A 19607-nucleotide genomic window follows, 5' to 3' on the forward strand; every position below is an offset into this window, starting at 1 on the left:
AATTTAGTTATTCGATCAAGGCATTTACCCTGAGAAAGAGTTTAGGGGGGATAGCTGGAAATATATTCGAGTAGATTTTCAAACGAAATTTCTTTTTTCAATTTTTGGCTTTATTTTTACATATCTGTTAACTCTCTCTAGAGTTATGGTTAAGAGGGTGTCGGAGGAAGCAGGAGGGGCTCTTAATGAGAGTTTTGTGTGCCTTACACATAGAGGAAACGAGCGTGTGTAAACAATAACGAGGACATTCCCAAGCAAAAGATTATTTAAGAAACAGTTCATAATCTCTTTTTTCCCAAGTGATGACGAAATTCTGCCTGAGGCAATTCGAACTCTGATCATTGATATTAATTTAATTTTTAATTTTAATTCCACACACTTGATGTGCAAAAAAGACACCAAACCTATCACTGTTTGAAAGTTCTCAACCCACCGTGCGTTTACCCAGCTTACACAGCAATCCTAACGATTTATCGTTTGTAAGCGAGGCTGAAACCAGACTCCATCCCGGAAGAAGTGTTCGATTTCGATTATTGCAAGCGAAGCAGGGTTTGGAAATTGTAATTCGCGTTGCAGAACGAACACATTGCAGAATCTTGTAGAGATGAGGGAGAAATGGTAAGTTCAGTTCGTGAATAGCAAAGTAAGATTCCCAAGAATGTTAAGACGTAAAACACAATTTGGCAAGGAGATAGGGCCTGGTGTTTCTGTCGTTGTCGCGCATGCAGTAAACAGATTCCTTATACAGCATTACTCTTAATAATTTGGCGATTTCGTAGGATTTCTGCACAGTCCCATACTTCATAATGCATACAGCTCTCGGATAAGGAAAACAATGGCGAAACAATAGATTGCCTTTGAAACTACGGCTTCTGCTTTGGATAGTGCAGATCAATGCGGGGCTCTACAGAATGCTCCCAACGTTTACAACTCCAAACCTAGGCGTATACTAAAACCCGAAACAGCGAAACGAAACAAGCGAAACGACCGAAATGCAGTCACGGTAACAACCAAAACGAAGCAACCGAAACGACCAAAATGAAACGATCGAAAGGAAACGAAACGAGAAGAGAACAATCGAGAGGAGCGGACGATGAAATGCCGAAGAAAATTTAGATTTCACTTCAGATATTCTCTAGTAGTTTCAAAAATTGATTTCAAGTCAACCTTGGAGCAACTTCAGAATACCCCGCAACTCATTTACATGTCATTGAATAAGAATAGCGTCTATTGTGTTATGCCTCGATCTTCAAAGCCTCCCGACACATGTAAGTGAGGCGGACCAGAGTTGCAGGGTATTCTGAAGTTTAGCCTCAACGTTAATTTAAAAAGAACAGTTCTAGCGCATTTTGAAAACAACCTTGATTTTAAGGTAACTTGAATTTTTTCACAATGTCTCACTGGCGAGTTCTGAAGAGGGTGTGAATATTATTCTCTTGAAGGATTCTCTTGTCACGCCATCGGGGTATTACAAGTGTATCTGTTCTTTATTAGAAGCTTCTTTGATACATATTTAGTTATTTTAAACCTGCAAGGGCAAGTTTCAAAAAAGGGTCGAAAGAAATTTCAGGAAAAAATGTCACAATTGTTGAAGTTAACCCATTATTCACAAGCGCGCTTATTTTTGATAACACGTGTCTTAACCAAAATTCACTTTTTCACTTGACTTTTTAATTTTACAAAAGCCTACGTGAAGACGTTACAGTTGTTATGGAAACTTTTTAAAATTAATATTCACAAAATCTTTCACCAATGAAAACTAGTCTGTTGCACCAGACAAGTTTGATCCTTGAATAAGGTAACTGTGTAGTGGGTTATAAGAATTTCATTTTCAATCAAACATTTGCCTCTTTCAAAGCTTGAATTGTCTCAAAAACAACTTCACAAACTTCTCTTACATATTTTGACCTAGAAAGCACATACAAGTCAGTGCCTCACCCATGGGATTTTTTATTTTTATTTTGAAACACTCGCCTCTCTTATTTTTCTTGTGCGAAATATTTCATAATGGCAGACATCAATCTATTTAAAAAATCCTCAGGTCTGCCATTGTGAAATCTTTCATGTTGGGGTAATAATCAATAGTTTTTTCAATAAATCGCTCCAAACAGTTTACAAATTGTAGAAACCTCTCATTATATATTTGAAAGATAATTATTCTTCATCATTACTCAATTGAAATATAGTTATTCTCCATCATTATGAAACTGGAAGATAATTATTCTCCATTGTTGCACAACTGAAAGATAATTATTCTCCATCATTGCACAACTGAAAGATAATTATTCTCTGTCGTTACTCAACTGAAACAATTAGTTATTCTCCATCATTGCACAACTGAAAGATAATTATTCTCTGTCGTTACTCAACTGAAACAATTAGTTATTCTCCATCATTGCACAACTGAAAGATAATTATTCTCTGTCGTTACTCAACTGAAACAATTAGTTATTCTCCATCATTGCACAACTGAAAGATAATTATTCTCTGTCGTTACTCAACTGAAACAATTAGTTACTCTCCATCATTGCACAACTGAAAGATAATTATTCTCCGTCGTTACTCAACTGAAACATAGTTATTCTCCATTGTTGCACAACTGAAATATGATTATTCTCCATCATTACACAACTGAAAGATAAATCTACTCTGCCATTACACAACTGAAATATAATTATCTTCCATCGTTACTCAACTGTGGTACCACTTCAGATTACCAAACGTTAACATATATTGGTTTACCTCAGGGGTCAGTGTTGGAACTTACATCTTTGTCTTATGTATTTAGATAATTTGATGAAATGCTCCAATGTTAAAATCAGGAATTTTAGGAATTTCTTTCCTTTTGACTGATTAGGGTATAATTTCTAAATCTGGAGGAATATGTTTCCACACATTTTTTGGACACATCTAAATAGTGGTTTTTTTGGTGGTTTTTCTTGTCTAGTGTGGCACAGCTTCTTTTAATAGAACCCCTAGTTTCAGGGTGCACAATTATTAAGATTGTATCTGGATGCATATACTAGAAGACTGACTTCCTCATCCTAAATAAACTTTTCACATTGAATGTCTCATGTGAGTGTAGTCAGAATTAAGTATTACTCGCAGGCCTCTAATAATTCCATAAACATATATAATACAACTTTCTCAAAACCAGAGGAACACTCTTAGCAGCACTTCAAGGAACCTTATATCCTAAAATTACTCCATTTTGTTACCCTTCACATTATACTTTTCATGTTTAAAAATCATGAAGATCCCATGCCCATCATCTTTTGAACTCTTTCTCAGACAGTATAATCAATACATTTACCCAAAAACAAGCATTTTGAAAGCATTTTATTAAATCAATTCCTTGAAATAAACAACAGAAATTGTTTAATAATTTCATTGAGGCCTTCAGCTGCTGCAATTAAAATAAAAACTAAATAAAAAGAAGCCTCTGAGAGTTCACTGATCCACAGCATCATCCCCAAAGGCTCAGAGAGTTGTTTTTAAATGTTAGTAGTTTAAGGCCTCACTGGAAACCATTGTACCATTTGGAAATGTTGTTGAAGGACAGAAGGACAGCATGAAATAATTACTGAACAACAGAAAGGTTAAAAACTGCCTCCCAGTAGCAGAAGTAGAGAATCAAAAAGTCTGAAACAGTTCCTGTGATAAGCAGAAAACCATTTCTTTACTTTATTTCTTAAATTAAAATTTTAGAATAAGAAGTTGATTAACACCAGAATGAGAATAAATTTTAATTGGTCCTCAGAAATAAGAGTTAAGGATTGAATGTTGGTACAGTGCATAATTGCCCTATAACCAGGATTTTTTGGTAAATTGATTTGTCATAAAATGAGCACAACAACTAATAATTAAGGGTTTTTTCCTCAGGGATGATGATTCCTTTTCAGTCAGCTATCTGTATGACATGGAACTCTTGTTTATAATTTGTCCAATTTTGTTTCTATGCAGAGGCATGAAGTCCACCATTAAGTGACAAAGATAAGATAGTTTGAGGGATAATGGCAACAGCAGGAGCATCAGGAGGGTAAGATAAGCTCTACATTTATTTATTTATTTATTTTTTTTTTTAGTGCTATAAATCTTGATTGTAATCTTTTTAAATTGCATTATATTTAACATCACTTGCTTCAATTATACCTTGTAAAGAACCTTCTTTCAACAATCCTGTTGATGTATTAAAGTTGTTGAACACCCCAATGATCAATACTTCTTAATTAACATTTTAATGTACCCAATCAGAGAAAGATTGTGGTTAAATAACTTAAATGCTGTCAGCTGTTATTTGTGCAAACATTCTGTCCCTTTAATGAGGGATGTACCATTATTTAGTTTAAACCTAAAATGATGGACTTTTGTATTTCCTTATTAAATCCAGCCCTAATTTTCTGATACAATTTGAAATTATTTACCATTGTGAATGCTTGATGTGAAGGTGGGGGGAGGGGCAGTATAGTCTATGATCATCAGATTAGGGAGGGTTAACCTGTTAACCCTTTAACTCCCGGCTTTTGACCGAGACAGAATTTCTCCTGACAATATAAACACAATATCAAGCTGACAAGTGATGAGAAAAAAATCAATTAGGGATTATTAGTTGATCCAACACCAAATTCTCCAGAATAAAATCACAAGAACTGACTGGTAGACAGTAAGGAGAATTACTAATGAGATCTTGAGATTCAAAGAGATAACATGTTGTATTGAGAACCTTGCCTGCTGTATATTGGTCCATTTTAAAGTAAATATAGGAGGAAATATTTGGGACCTAAGCTAGTATCTGTCATGCAGAGTTTCACTTTTCATGAGGTCTACTCAAGAAGACTCCATAGGGTTTTTTGACCACATGAGATCTGGGTGTGAACATAGCTCAAGTTTTAAAAGTGTCAACATGCAAAACAAACATGGCCGCTCCATATGATCACATGGTTGTTACCAAAAGAGGTGTATTAAAAACAGTTTAATAAGATACATTTTTTATGTAATGTAATCTAGGGTTTCCAGCAACTGCACCTGTAATATTCATAGGCTTTGACTTAATGCCTGAAAAAGAAGTCAATTGAAAAGAAAACACAGTGGGAAAGATTGCCAAAAGGCAACAGATTTAAAAGTTTACCCTAATCAGATACCAGTCTTGGCGAAGTTCTATTCCATTATGTTAAGTTTTATGACAATGAAAATAGGAATCTTTCAAGTTAGATTTATCATGTTTCCTTTGGTGGAATTTCCTAAGATTTGTTGAACTGTTAAACTTATTTGTGCCCTTTCTAGTGCCTTTTGATTAAAAAAAATTCACAAGACCAAATTTGAGATAGAGGAAGAAAAGATAAAATCGCAAATAGCAAAGAACTGAACTGCCTTTGTAACCCCTATTTTTTTTGGCTTTTAAATGATCAGTAGGACAATTTCACAAATTGCAAAAATTTTGAGAGATTTCACCAATGCAAATCAAAGAAAATCAAAGGCAAAGCCAAATTATCATGGCAAGCACCTCCCTCCATGCAGCCTTAGCTTAATAACGAAAATCATTTTGATAATATCAGCAAATGATAGTCCAAACCTTGCTCATTAATTGCCTTTTTATGGCTTTTAGTGACCTTCAAAAGTGAAAACATTAAAATTTTTTTAAAACTCATTATCCTGGCGTGTGCCAACATTGAGCAAAAACCCTGTGGAGCCTCCTTAAAGGAGGCCTCTTTGTTTCTCAACCATTGGTTTGAAAATATACCCTTCTCTAGGCATCACATTTAGAAATTCTAAATCCTATCCATGACTGTAATGTTTGCAAATATGGCAGCACAAAACCATGTTCCTTAGTTTTTCCTTAGATTTTCCACCCCTCTTTCCCTTGGGAGGGTGGTACATGCCTGTAGCATATGTTTGGGAGTATCGCCCCCCCCCCCCCACCTCCTCCATTGATAAGTTTGAGTTTTGATTAACACATCATTTCAAACCTCAAAGACTAATGGACCATAGTCTGTGGTGATCTCACATTTTAAACACAAAGAATCACTTGGTTGTTCTTTGCTTAACTGTTGGATTCTGGACCTGCAGTCCAAACCAACAATGCAAATTTAAAGTCCACCCATACACCACTTGGATTTGCCATTGTAAAAATATTGGCACGTACCTTTTATTTATTTATTTATTTATTGAATTCATAGATCCACACTGCACAGTGTTACAGAAAACCAGAAGCGATGGTTGGTCTTTGGAATTGCACTGAGCAAAGTTCTAGTTTCCCAAATACGCCCTTTTGTAGAAATAGAAATCCAAAGAGAATATGGCAACCTTCAAACCAGCCATGGCATTCATACTCAGAGCACATCAGGGCGTCTTAAGCATTGGCCAAAGTTCTTAAAGTATGAGAACATCAATGGTAATGATAGAATTCCTAAGCTGCCTCATGGAAAGTATGACTTCTCCAAGTTTGATTGCCGAGTGATGTCACATGTTGACTTTGCTAAGTTGTATGTGGAGAATCATATGGCTAAATTCAATGCGTTTGATGAGTTCTGTGATGCATCAGCCATCCTGGCACTGCTTGGCAGAGTCCCAGTGTTCTCTGTTGATGTACAAAGTGCAGCAGGTGCTGTAAGAGAGGCTAGGAATGCCTGGGCGCACTGTGCATTCTCTGAATGGGATCCTGTGAATTATCAACAAAACTTTGCTGCTATGGAACAGCTTGTTAAGAAACTTGGCCTTCCAGGTTCCAGCACAAAGGACCTTTTAACAGAGCTAAAGAATTGGGAGGAAAAAGGTATCTTCTTTTATTTATATTACATTTATTTTCTTTAATTGTTGTTATTAATGTATTTATGTTTAGAGGTGCACAATATTTCGACATCCTTGCAAAAATCAAAAAAAAAAAGTTAAAATATACTATCACAATAAGTGATGTAGTGTAAATGAATAGTTGATTAGTGTGAGTAATCATGCAAACAGCTAAATGGATGGTTCAAACTCGCTTGAGTGGATTGCGTTTAAGTCTTGAGTTTCTGTCTTTGCATGCAAATGCAAACATCCATTATTGAGGAAGCCTTGAACTTTCACTGACACTTCCCCAGGAATGAGAAGTGCTTATCATGGTTAAAGGTCTTGACTTGGTGTTCATAATTTTTCTGATGTTTGCCAAAACACAATATCTATGGTTAGCAATGTGTTGCTATAGGATGGCAACTCATGTAAGCAGTGCATGTATCACACGGATGGCATTTGTACTATACATTGTCAGGGTTTTCGGTAGCATTTGGAAGTACCGGATGTAGTGGTTCAGCTGGCGGACGTGCATCGTTCGCGCCGCTGGCTTGAACGTTGAGTGCCAGAGGCACAAACTCTTAGGGGGTCCGGGGGCATGCCCCCCCTTCCCAAGAAATTTGTAAAATTAACCCTCTAAAATACAATTGCCTGCATTCCCAGAGATGATGTACAAATGAAAAGTGAGAAAGACCGATTTGGACAGATGCTCTTTGATCAAAAATGAGGGTCAGTTGTCGGCGAACTTGTCTGGTCAGTTATAGCATGCAGGGGAGGGGGAAGGGATGGGAAATGATGAATAATGATTTTATCATGCATGTGTATCACAGGGATTATCTCTTTTTTTTCGATTGTGTACATTACATGACCAAGTTAGTAAAATAGGGGTCAAGTCTTTCTTTGGTTAATATATGGAAAAAACGATTTTCACACGTAAAAAAAATTATTATTTCGTGTGTGAACTACCGGACGATAGATGTCGAACAACCGGACGCTGCGTCCGGCGTCCAGCCTGAAACGAAACCCCTGCATTGTGCTCTGATGACTGACCTTGGATGGCTTTTCCTCTTGCCTTCTTAACTCTTTCGATTTTATCGCTGAAGTTTCAATTGCCTCTGGACAGCTTCCTGTTAAGACCTCTGATTCTCAAATGGCATTTTAATCTGGACTGGTTGACAGGTGTGAATTGATGAAGGTGGCAATGGTAGAGTCGAGTAACTTCTGTGGGTACCGAAATTTTTGAAAGATATTCTTTTAAGAATATCTTTCAAAATTTTTTAGTACCCACAAATTAAAAATTTTTCGTATTCCTTTCTGAAAATATCCAAGGATTAAGAGCTGTTGTATCATGGTCTTACGGAATGCTCTTTTATCTTTGGTCCAGACGTGGTAGCAGACGTGGAAGTAGTTGTCTCTCAGGATAGGAATACAATTTTGGCGGGAGATTCATCCTTGCCTCAAGTGGGTTCTTCCGTCAGTCTCCCTGAAGACTCATTTAATGTAGCAATATAAACAACTACTTTATGCTTTGTTTGCAAGTGGACCAGTAAGGAGAGGAAAGTGACATTTTCAAGGATCAAAAGGGAAAACTTTGTGGATCTACGTTTTCCATGACAAGAATAACGCCAGTGCTTACTGCTGTCTCGTAACGATGTAGTGAATTTTGGATATTGAGTTGTCAAGGATTCAGGATGTTGCTAGATGACACTGAGTTTTGTTCCTGACTATTGTAAATCTTTCCCCTTTCTATCCACAGTTCTCAAGGCTTAAAGTGCCTATGACACGAAAACTTTTTTTGTACTTCTTTCGCTCGTCATATGTACAAACCAATTCCAATAGATAAAAAATTCAAAAAAGTTAAATCAGGGTTTTTTCGGGTCCTAACGTGCTCCTATTTCGTCTAAAAAGTGTCTCGTACACTGGTAACGAGTTAGCGGGTTACGATTACGTACAAAGCTCTCACATCTCTTGTAATTTCGTATTAGTCAGCGTTGAAATACTTTTGAAATAATGTCTGATAGCAATGTATACCTACCCTCAGTAAGCTCTAGCGCGGTTGTGATACTCAAGTAGTACTGATGGAAGAAATGGAAGTTGCGAGTATGGTTCAGCCCTACGAAAGAGAACCGAGTGCATCAAACCAACATTTCGATGAAGACTGACAAAGGCGGCTTCTCGCCTGCGGTGATCAGATCAAGATTAGAACAAAAAAATCCCGTCACTGAATGTCAAGTTCATTGCGTTTGTGTTTTTTTTCTGTGGCGAAATCTATGGTAATGGCCCTAACATATTACTTCGCACTAAGTGTAGTGAAGGTTCTCTTGGTTGGTGCTATAGAGTCAGTAACCTCCTTTCTCCACCATAGTTGCCGCGTCTTTACAGTTTTCTGCGTCACAACTACTTAACATGATCGTTTTGGCCACGCGCTAAATGAGGATACTTTTTGGCCGCCAAATGGTATTTTCAATGCATAAAAAATGGTTAAGGAGGACTCGCTAGGCGCTGAGGTCGATGATTTCAAATTTTATATACAACTATTTATTAGAAAACGCAAAAAAAATTCATCATAATTATCACACTCTGCTATTCTGGCAAATAAGGTGATATCAATGACCAGTTCTGTAGTGATTCATGTTTCAATCAGGAGAAATTGATTGACATCAGTCTTGGATACTTCATGCTCAATACACGGCGGTTCCTTGCAACCTTCTTTTTCACTAAAGCTAGTAATTTTAACCATGCTCATCTCCACTGGATGAAAAAGGGAAAATGATAATTTTTCTAGGTCTTGGTCGTGTTCTAAATTGAATCAGCACAGCCGGCTAATTTAATTTAACTTTTTATGTCAGGCACGATTCTTTGTATGAACGCAACCATGGACCCTGATTTGTTGAAGTTGGTACAACAGCACGTTCATGATCTGATGACAGATGTAGAAAAGCTGACGTTTGAGGTGCAAGAGGACAGAGAACGATTCTCACTGGCACTAGCAGAAGTTTTATCAAATCTAGAGGAAATGGAAACAAGACTTGATCGGATGCAGGTCGAGCAAGAAGCCATCAAACGAGATCTGTCACAGAAAATCGAATGCGTAGAAACACGAGTCTCACGGCTGGAAAATCAAGGTGAGGAAAGTCAAAACAAACTAAAGTGTTATTCGTCTGACTATGAGCGTGCTTATATAGCAGACAAAACCGCGACAAAAACTTTGCAAAGTTTTCTATGAAATAAGAACACAGGGATGTCGTCGGTGCAATAACCTTACCCCTTTGTATCCGCACCCACTGTGATTTCATTATCGAGGCGTGAGCATTCATGCTCTTGAATCAAACTGTCAAGTTATTTTTTAGCAATAAATAAAGCTGTCATTTGATCCGTAAGGTCACGCGCGTGCTTTTAATGAAAAACACGATGAACAAAATTCCCGTATGAGGCTGAAAACAAAAGGCGTAAGGAGGGACGGAAAAGCTAAATCGCCTCTTTTTTCAAAGCCAATGCGCAGGCCACACTAAAAACAAAACAAGCAATCAGATTTCAAGGCTTGTTTAAAGTAACCAATCAAATTGCAGGAAAATGAAAGACAAAGAGTATCATGTGCAAATTTTGCAACTTTTGTTTCCAAAACTCTTATTTTTTTCCCCCAAAAATGAATATAAGTCCTGTATTTTGGGCGATTTCAAAATGGATGTACTGGAATGGTAATTGAACCTCGTGTCGTGCAATTTTGGTCTGAAATCATACTTGTGATTTCAGCCCTAATAAGCTACATGAAAAAATACTCAGTTCTAATTGGTTAAGATAAATGTAGTTTTCAGCTAATTCAGTGCAGAAGAGGTTTAATTGCAAAGAAGTAACAAACCAGACATTCTGATGGGTCATTAATCAAAAAACTCACAGATAGCCAATCAAATGCGAGCCTTGGATGTCGCAACATTTGGATACGCTGAAAATTTGCGAGAAAAACAATGACCGGCGTTTTAAGTAGGTTTTAATTTGCCACCGCAACAACAATACAGCAGCTGAAAAACAGCTCTAACATCGAAAACACTGTAAAAAGCACTGCTTTTTGGTCGTCGGCTTGGAAAAGTGGTGTTTAGAGAAGGGAACTGCCAAGGAAATCGAGAATTACGAGCCGACTCAGCTTAACACTTTGCTCGAGCGATCCTACACCGAAACTAAAAATAAACTTGATTAAACCTCGGAAACGACGATTCCATTTTCGGACACAGACTGAACAGTTCCTTGAACTGCTTAGCCGGACATTTAACTTTTTGGCGCCTTACAGATGTGAAAATATCACTGTATATCTTTGTTTTGACCGAACGCACGGTTTGAATAAATTATTTTTGCACTTGATGCGTGCACTTTGGTTCTGCATAATTATGATGAGCTTTCTCGTATTTTTTCACGTATATTATTAACACATAATCACTTGATTTTTCTCGTGCAATTTTGAATTAATAAGCACTTATTAATTTTTTCAAAGTCCGCAAATTGCACTCCCTGCGGGCTCGTACAATTTTGTTAGTCTTTGAAAAAATGTACTCGTGCTTATTTATTCCAAATTGCACTCGAAATCATGTGATTACCTATACGAATTGCACTCCGCTCAGCTCAATTACCATTATAAATCCAAGCTATAAAGTTGGATTGTCGTACGATTATAAAAATAGCTACTTATTGAATCATTTTTTCTCTATTCAGAGGCCTGCAGTCCTAAAGGTTCAGAAGATGTGATATCTCAACAATGCCACAGTACAGTGTCTGCGGGTGGGTTCCTTGTGTCCCTTATCAGACTTCATAGTAAAAATTAGCGCTCAAATAGTAATGATACAGCTATTACTGAGTGATACAACATCAATGATCATTGAACAGTAAGATCGAACAATTTACATGATTCTCCCCATTATCCAGCCATAAATAGTATTTAGATTCGAAAAAATAACGTCATTAACTTTTACCTACTTGCAGAGATTTCTGTGTTTGATGCCGATATCAAATTTTTTGCCGAGCGGCATGACCCACGCACAAGACAGTGGTTCTTTGATGATTTTAACACCTGGTTCCATAATCCTGGAAACACTCGAGCTTATGTTTTACTTGGCGACCCAGGAGTCGGAAAAAGTGTTATAGCCGGAGCCCTGGCACAGCGAATGAGAGAGACTGGACAGTTAGGTGCAGCATACTTTTGCCGTCACAACGATGGTACCAGAAACGACCCCAGATATCTCCTTGGAACCGTTGCCCATCAATTAAGTGCTTGCAATGATGAGTATAAAGAAATTGTAGGGGGAGAGGATGGGGTAAAAATGCTGTTGGGTAACTCTAAACTCGGTGTCAAGGAACTTTTTACTAAACTGTTACATGAGCCATTAAGTATGTGTAGGCCATTTCTTAAGAAATTTTTAGTTATTATTGACGCCTTAGATGAGACGGAGTCCGGGGAAGATTTTCTTGATCTTATTAAGCATCGTTTCCCCATGCTACCCGAATGGCTTGTGTTCTTTGTCACCAGTCGCCCTGGAGATTCTGTTCAATCAAGGTTGATGAGGTACAACCCTTGTATAAAAATTTGTTCCGGTAACAGCGACCAGCAGAACTTTTATCAGCAACATGAGCAAGATATCCAAAACTTTTTGAAAGAGAGGATTAATTTCCCTTGTGTTAATATCTCGGTTGACGATGTGTTCGAAAAATGTGACGGATTATTCTTGTACGCACATTACATTGTGGAAGAATTGAAGGAGGCTTTGGCTTCTGGTAAGAAAATCAGTAATTTAAACAATCTTTTCCCGGGAGATATTGAAGAATTCTTTCTGCATAATTTTCGCCGCGTCTATGACCACGTGGGAGAAAATATCTTTAAGAAGTTGTTTGGTTGTGTCGTCGTAGCTCCATCTCCGCTCCCTGTCTCGGTTATTTCGTTCATTCTAAACAGGGAAAACTCAAATCAGGATGAGCAACAAGTGATCGATGCTGTATCGCAATTTTTGGTGTTACGAAATCCTGATCAGACGTTAACTTTCCTGCACAATCTGGTCCCAGCCTGGTTGACAAACGACACAAAGGCTCCACGCAAACTATTGATCTGTAAGAAGATGGGAGGTAAGTATCTCAGTGAAGTTTTTGTTGAAATTCTCTCTTCAATTGTCCAAGAATCGTCATCGCCTTGCACCTCCATTGACGTTAAGTTGAAGGACTATGTGATGCGCGTTGCGGTTTGCTTCTTGAGTCAGTTTGGAGGAAAAGATTGGCTGGAGCTTGTGTTTACATGTTTGACAAATTATCATTTCATTGAGAGAAGATTGCTGTCGGGAAAAATTGAGATATATCATCTGCTTCAGGATTTGAAGCTTGTCAAGGGCTGCCTAGATGTCGGTGATAAAAAGAAACAAGATCTTCTTCAAGAGATTGCACAGGTACTTTTATCAAATACCTTTATTCTTTTTGAATGCCCGCAACTTCTGCACTCCTGTTTACGAACGGCCTCCAGCGCTGTTCAAGAAACTCTTCTGCTTACCAAATTTCCAGTTCCTTGGTTTGAATGCACTGTTTTGGCTACCGTAGACCCTGCAATCGCTGATATGAATTGTTTTGCCACATCATGTGATAATGAGACAGTTGTTGGGGCCAAGGGTCGGTCACTCATGTTTTTTGATGCACGTAGAGCACAAAGAGCAGATGGCCCTTTCGAGATAAGTAAACAGATCATTCACAATATCAGTCACTTGGAATACTCTCGTGACAGCAAATTCATCTTTTTTGGTCGGCTTGACAAGTGGTTTTCTGTTGAGCGAAAGTGCGTGGAGGATTTTCGTCAGTTTTATTGGAATGCGACAGTTTACCAGTGGGGCTTCCATACTCGTGACGGGGAGTCCATTGTGGTTAAAAGAAACATGGAGGATTTCTCATGCTCATGGTCAGAAAATACTTGCCTTGGCAACTTACTTGCTCTGTGGGCTGTGAAGGAGATTCAAGAGAGCCGAGATGATGTTACGAGTCTCTCTGAGGAATTAGTGGTTGATGGACCGATCAAATGCTTGCTTAGATATATTCCATTCAAGACAAACCAAACTAGGCCTCATGTGGACACTAGTAGTCTGATAAGCGACTGCCGCTTTTGTCGTAAATTACGTTCACTGACATTCGAAGGGATGTCCCTAAGAGCGGTTCGTGAAATAATCATAGAGATTTACCCTTGTATTTTCCAATGGCAGATATTGGATCTTAAGACTGGAAGACCTGTGTTGGAGCGTGTGTTTCCGCGGAATATTCAGCCGGACCCATTTACTTACATCTGTCATGTGTCGTATTTTGTAAACAGAGAGGCAATGGAAATAGCGTTCTCCGATTTTTCAGTTTGTAACATTGCCATAGTGACAGCTATTCGATACCTAGAGGGAAGTATGAACCTCAAACTTGAGTGGGAACCACCTGTAGAGTTGAAGCCAGCAAAGATGTCAGACCTCAAGCCAGAGCCTACCGTCAAACTGGAGGAGTTACTAGAGGATCTGCTGATGAGAGACATTACTCTGGGATTGACTGAAGAGCTAAAGCGGAGAGTGAACCTTAACCTTGAGAGTATATTGAGAAGAATCAAGGAGCTTGAGAATGTGACTAAAGAGCATGAAATAGAGAGCCTTGTAAAAACAAAATGTGAGCTGGAGAATGAGTGGACAAGTAAACTTACGCTAAAGCGCGAATTGGAGAATGAGTTAGATGTCCTACTACGCCGGAAGTGGGCTTTGAATGTTGAAGTGGTATTGATACAAGAATGTATGGCGCAGCTGGAGAGAAAACTGAGCCTGGAGGTGAAGCACTTGGAACCAAAGTTAAAGGAAGAGGTGGCGTTGTTACTCGAACAAGAGCGCGTGCTGGAGCAGGAGTTGATTGGGAGGAACCGGGATCTAGAAATCGATCAACGGGAGTTGATGCTACAACAAGGGCTGAATTTGACAGTTGAACGTGTTCGTGAATTGCAGAATAAGTTAGCTTGTTTAGAAGAACTAAAGCGGATGCCGGAAAGACAACGGGGACAGGAGCTCGATCAAGTGGAGTCGAATGTGAAACAGAAGCTGGATTTCCTACTTGAACAAGAGCGTGAGCCACGACACGAAATCGATCTAATGGAGTTCCAAGATCACCGAATGCTGAAGTTAATACTCGACCCAAAGCACAGATGGAAGAGACAGCAACAGGAGTATGAACAGGATCTAAATGCTTCGCGATTTGAAAAGGAAGCCGAGATCTGGGAAACGTTAGAGTTCGCTTTTGAATCCAAGCTGACATATACAGAATCTAAGCGGGCGAGTCACCAACTTCATAGGCTCAGACGGTTGGATCTGGAGGTAAATGCAACAGCTGAGGAGGAGCTTGAGAGCTTGCTTAGTGAAGGAAGAATAATCGAACTGAATAATCGAGTGGCGGAAGCGGCGCTTGTTGATGATGATCTGAAAGAGCTTATCTTTGGAAGTGTAAAGCATGAACTAGAGAAAAGGCTTGAGACACTTGAAGAGAGGAAGCGAGAGCTTATGCACGAGATGAAGATAGAATTAAGTAGAAAGAGAGACCATGAGGTTAAAGGTGCACAATGTTGGACGGCATGGGTGGAGAAAGAGCTTATGCTCAAGGGTGGAGAGAATTTGATGATGAAGGAATACCGCTGGTTTCGGCTAAATCTGTTAAAAAGAAAAGTAAAAAAGCAACTGGAACAAGGGATGGAACTTGGGCTGGATCGAGAAGAAAGAGTATGGGAGTCGTACCTCAGAGTATTGAAGAAAGAAAAGATGGAGATGCATCCTTACTTTGTGAAAGAATTCCAACACAGATCAATTAACTTGGAGGATTACACGTATTTTCCAGAAGGGCTTGACGATAGCGAGAGTAAAGCCAACGAAGACATTCTCATTTATCTTTCACCAGGAGGAAAATGGGTTTTAGAGGTCGATGGTTTCCGAAACAAAAATTTTTTGCGAAAAAGGAATCTAGAGCTCTCGTGTGACCATGAAACGCCGCAACGTGATATTGGAAAATTCACACGCTTTTCATTTACAAAGGATGACCTTTATCTGGTCTATTTGACCGACAATGGTTCGCTGCACGCTTTGTCCCTCGAAACAGGTACAGTTCTAACCACTGTGACCAGCAATCACATTATTTATTTCACAAAGCAACACGAGTGTGGCTTTTTGTTTTACAGCGATACAGAAGAAAAAGCCATCCTTCTTTCCGATTTATACAACCCTTTCAAGTTTATTTCAGCAGTAGAGTTGCCCGAGGTGGAAAAAGCGATCACAGCAGTCTTTTGCTCAACTAATACAGTTCTATCTGTTGGTTCCGACTTGAAGGTTTCCTTTTGGCAGACCGCTGAAGCTAAAGACGGCTCTAGCTTCATTTCTCAGTCTCTACACGACACCTCTGACATACAAGTGAAGGATTGTGCGCTTTCTCCAAACGGACAGCTTATTGCTATTCATCAAGGAAGCAAGTTAATGCTATATACCTTTACAGATTTTAGCCTTGTGGAGACTCGCACAGTATTCACAGAAGAATTTGGTGACACGATTTCGTCCCTTACATTTTCAAGCGATGGTACCTCACTCCTCTTCTGTATCCAGGCTTGGCAAAGCTTTACGCGCGGCGATGTGTGGGACGTTGTGGGGAAGTTTGTGTCAAGTAGCGTGAAGTCGCAAGCATTGGTCGCTGTTGAATGTTGTTGCATTTCATCTAGCAAACAAGAGATTATGCTGTGTGGCAAGTATCAGATAGAGATCTGGAAATACGGTGAAAGGTCTTATCACTTATCGACAACAATCCGTGTAGAGGAGATGTACCACTCTGTTAGGTTCAGTCAATGTATTGTCTCGTCTGACGACCAACTTCTTGTTTGTTGCATCGCGAACACAATTCTTGTGTATCGTCGAAGTGCATCAGACATCATCTCCTCCAAGCGAGTCCTTCTTGGCCATCTGGGTATAATCGAGTTTTGTCGGTTTCTTAAAGAAAATCGTTATCTTATTTCCTATGGTATCGATGGCATGGTTTTCCTCTGGGATACAATCGAGTTTAAAGCGGTTGGATTTGCAAGAATTCCACTGGACACCGTCGTATGTATGGCAGTGTCTCCAGATGAAGAAAAAGTTGTTTGCTATTCGTCCACCAATTTGATATGCTTGGTGAAACTCCGCGAGCTGAAAAGTGATCGAGTGGTTCAAGGCCCGTATGCCCGGGAGTAGTAAATGGTTGCTCAAAACTTCGAAACCAACAACGATGTGCTTTCACGTGTGCCATCATCCAAGGTCCGTGAGATCCGTGAGGGTTGAATTACTGTATCAATCTGTTGAGATTTGAATCTCCTCGAAGGAAATTCAAAGCCATATTAGAGCGACGAAGACTTTGCTCGTTGTTTGCGCGAAGCTCTTCCACCATGTTCAGTGTTCAAAATTATTTTTGATTAGTGTTCTTTTTCGAAAAAAAATTATCAGTCCCGATTATCGTTGCCGTTGTAAAGGTAAAAATTGTGGGACCCTTCTGTTCGAGGTTTTTTTTTTATGATTTAAACTTTCACACGACCTCGAATAATTGCGATAACCTTGCTACAATGTCACTCAAGTCATGGAGGTGTTATGATCTTTTCAATGTACTATAAATAAGGTAACATCTAGAAAACTCCAAAAGAGGGCCCGTACAATCGCGCCACTACCGTTCGTGAATTTATACTTGGAAGATCTTAGTTCATAAATCCAACAGAAATACTTAAAAGGAATTGAAAGGTTCAACAACACACAAAGAACTCATTCTTCAAAGGTAGCTTGGTGTTACTAGAGAAAATTTCAAAGTAAAGCTCTCCTGGACTCCAATTTGGTCTCTACTTAGTTTGTTCCACCTATTTATGGAAAGGTGTTTTGTAGGTTAACCATTTGTAGTTCCCTTCAAGACATTTGAGAGTTTAATTTTACCATTATAAATTGGTTTTGAATTAGATGTACGTAAGAAACCAGTTCTCAAAAGGGTATTCTATTTTCAACAAGATGCTGGAAAACGAATTTGTTTTTAAATATCTTTCTTGGTTAATAACAATATTTCGCGCTAATAACAGTAAAACGACAAGGTAAAATAAAGTCTGTGATCTATTGAAAACATGATGTTAATTACAGGAGCATGATATGATGCAGTTCAAGAGTTTTCATTGGCCGAGTCATATTGATTTGACCTAATTTATGCACCATTAGGATCGAATCTGAGCCAGAAGGTCCATGTACAATATTTTGTGGTATCTTTCGGTCTAAAAGCACTTTCAGTCGCGCTGGTTTGTTGTGAGATGGTAGATAGCCAAATGGAGAGTGTGACCTTCGCGGGTTAAATACCATCTCCAAACAAGCGAGCGTAAGTAGGATAAGGCAACTTCTCAGGGAGTCTGCTTGGGACGACATATATGTGAGTTATATTTACCGTAGTACAGCCCTTATACTTAAATCGGGATTATTTTTATCAACCAAAGTGTTCTGGAATAGTATTCGTTAGATCTAGAGTTAAGCTGTGAAGTGAATTTTTAGTATCTTTAGTTTTTATAGCAGGTGGACCTGCACAGCTGTAATTTGTTTCTTCATTTGATTTTTACGTTAACGATGGACTTAGTCTTTACTTTTTGTCCTTTTTTATACACTATAAACTCTATAACAAAGTGCTTTTATAGGAATATTTTTGTAACAACTCAATTTCCTTGCTGCTGGTATATATGTTGTGGTTCAATTTTATCCTTAGTTCAAATTTGTTTCAAACTCATTACCATACATTAAAATATCTAAAAACAAAAGAAAATAAAATTTGAACCAGGGATAAAATTGAACCACAACATATAGAAAATAAGCTTTAATGCTTGTCTGCTATGGAAAGTAAGAGTAATTGTTATTCAAGCAGCTAAAATAATTACATGTATGTTAACACCTATGCATTGTAATAAATTGTTTTGCAAAAGTGTACGAAATTAGTGTTCTTAACTGTGTAAATCATTCAAAAAACCTTTGATTATGTGGAAATGTTTCGCCTTTTGATCTTCACCCCTGGTTAGTCGCCGCATCCGTAACCATTCTTGCTTCTTTTTAGTCTGTTATTAGCTCTTAAGTGTTTTTATTCCCAGAAAAACTATCGATAAAGCTACCACTCTGTTGAAAACAGTCTCAAAATATCGTAGCTCCTCTACGACGCTCCTCGATTAAGTGCTGTAAGAACAACACCCGGCGTATCACAAATGGCAATCAACTAGCAAGGAACAAACTACCTGAAGCGTAGTTCAAGCGCGGGAAAACGTAAGAGACCCAGTTTGGATTGAAATTTTAAAAGATGGATGGAGTATTCCAGACCAATCACAAAATAAAAACAAAATTCATGCACACCCGAAGTACTTTCCATACTTGATTGAAATGTACTTTAATCTGTGAACCTGGTCACTAATTTGCATCGACTGTCTTCATTATTTATTCTTTATTTATCAATTGACAGTACAGCCAATGCGTTTCCGTAGCCCTTTTTACCGGATGAGGTGATATTGTCATCTTTCCTCGTGAAATGTTGCCTGTGATCTGAGCCGATAAGCAAATTTGCGTGCCCCTTGCACCTGATCTTCAGATTTTACCTTTCACCTTTCCTTGAAATGGATTATTGAAGGTCTCGAGCTTTCCACTGCAGTTTTAATTATTAAATACAAAGAGGAATGCTTAGGCATTCAATTTGGTGAGAAACCAACTTGAACGAGAAATATAAGAACCGTTTACGGTTAACAAAGGCAGACAGTATGAACTAAGCACTCGACAACACTGTCAGTTGCACTCTTGCCTGAT

The 19607-nt window shown here is 38.6% G+C and overlaps 1 protein-coding gene across 1 annotated transcript; it reads left to right on the top strand.

Annotated features, from left to right (window-relative positions):
* Positions 1-511: 511 nt before the first annotated feature.
* On the top strand, positions 512-18726 carry LOC131787379 (uncharacterized). The gene is made up of 6 exons (XM_066163897.1): positions 512-618; positions 3964-4039; positions 6177-6772; positions 9618-9893; positions 11473-11538; positions 11740-18726. Exons 2-6 carry the CDS (start codon positions 4014-4016, stop codon positions 17001-17003), a joined length of 6228 nt encoding a protein of 2075 aa, XP_066019994.1. The 5' UTR covers positions 512-618; positions 3964-4013; the 3' UTR covers positions 17004-18726.
* Positions 18727-19607: the final 881 nt, after the last annotated feature.

Source organism: Pocillopora verrucosa, chromosome 3 (assembly GCF_036669915.1).
Source record: "Pocillopora verrucosa isolate sample1 chromosome 3, ASM3666991v2, whole genome shotgun sequence".
Classification (NCBI taxonomy): domain Eukaryota; kingdom Metazoa; phylum Cnidaria; class Anthozoa; order Scleractinia; family Pocilloporidae; genus Pocillopora; species Pocillopora verrucosa.

What these genes read in the sequence shown, in the direction of transcription:
- LOC131787379 (XM_066163897.1), top strand. Translation starts at nt 4,014, where the DNA reads ATGGCAACAGCAGGAGCATCAGGAGG. An exon ending in ACAGCAGGAGCATCAGGAGG is followed by an intron (nt 4,040 to 6,176) that starts GTAAGATAAGCT and finishes TTGAATTCATAG; the next exon opens with ATCCACACTGCACAGTGTTA. An exon ending in CTCACGGCTGGAAAATCAAG is followed by an intron (nt 9,894 to 11,472) that starts GTGAGGAAAGTC and finishes TTCTCTATTCAG; the next exon opens with AGGCCTGCAGTCCTAAAGGT.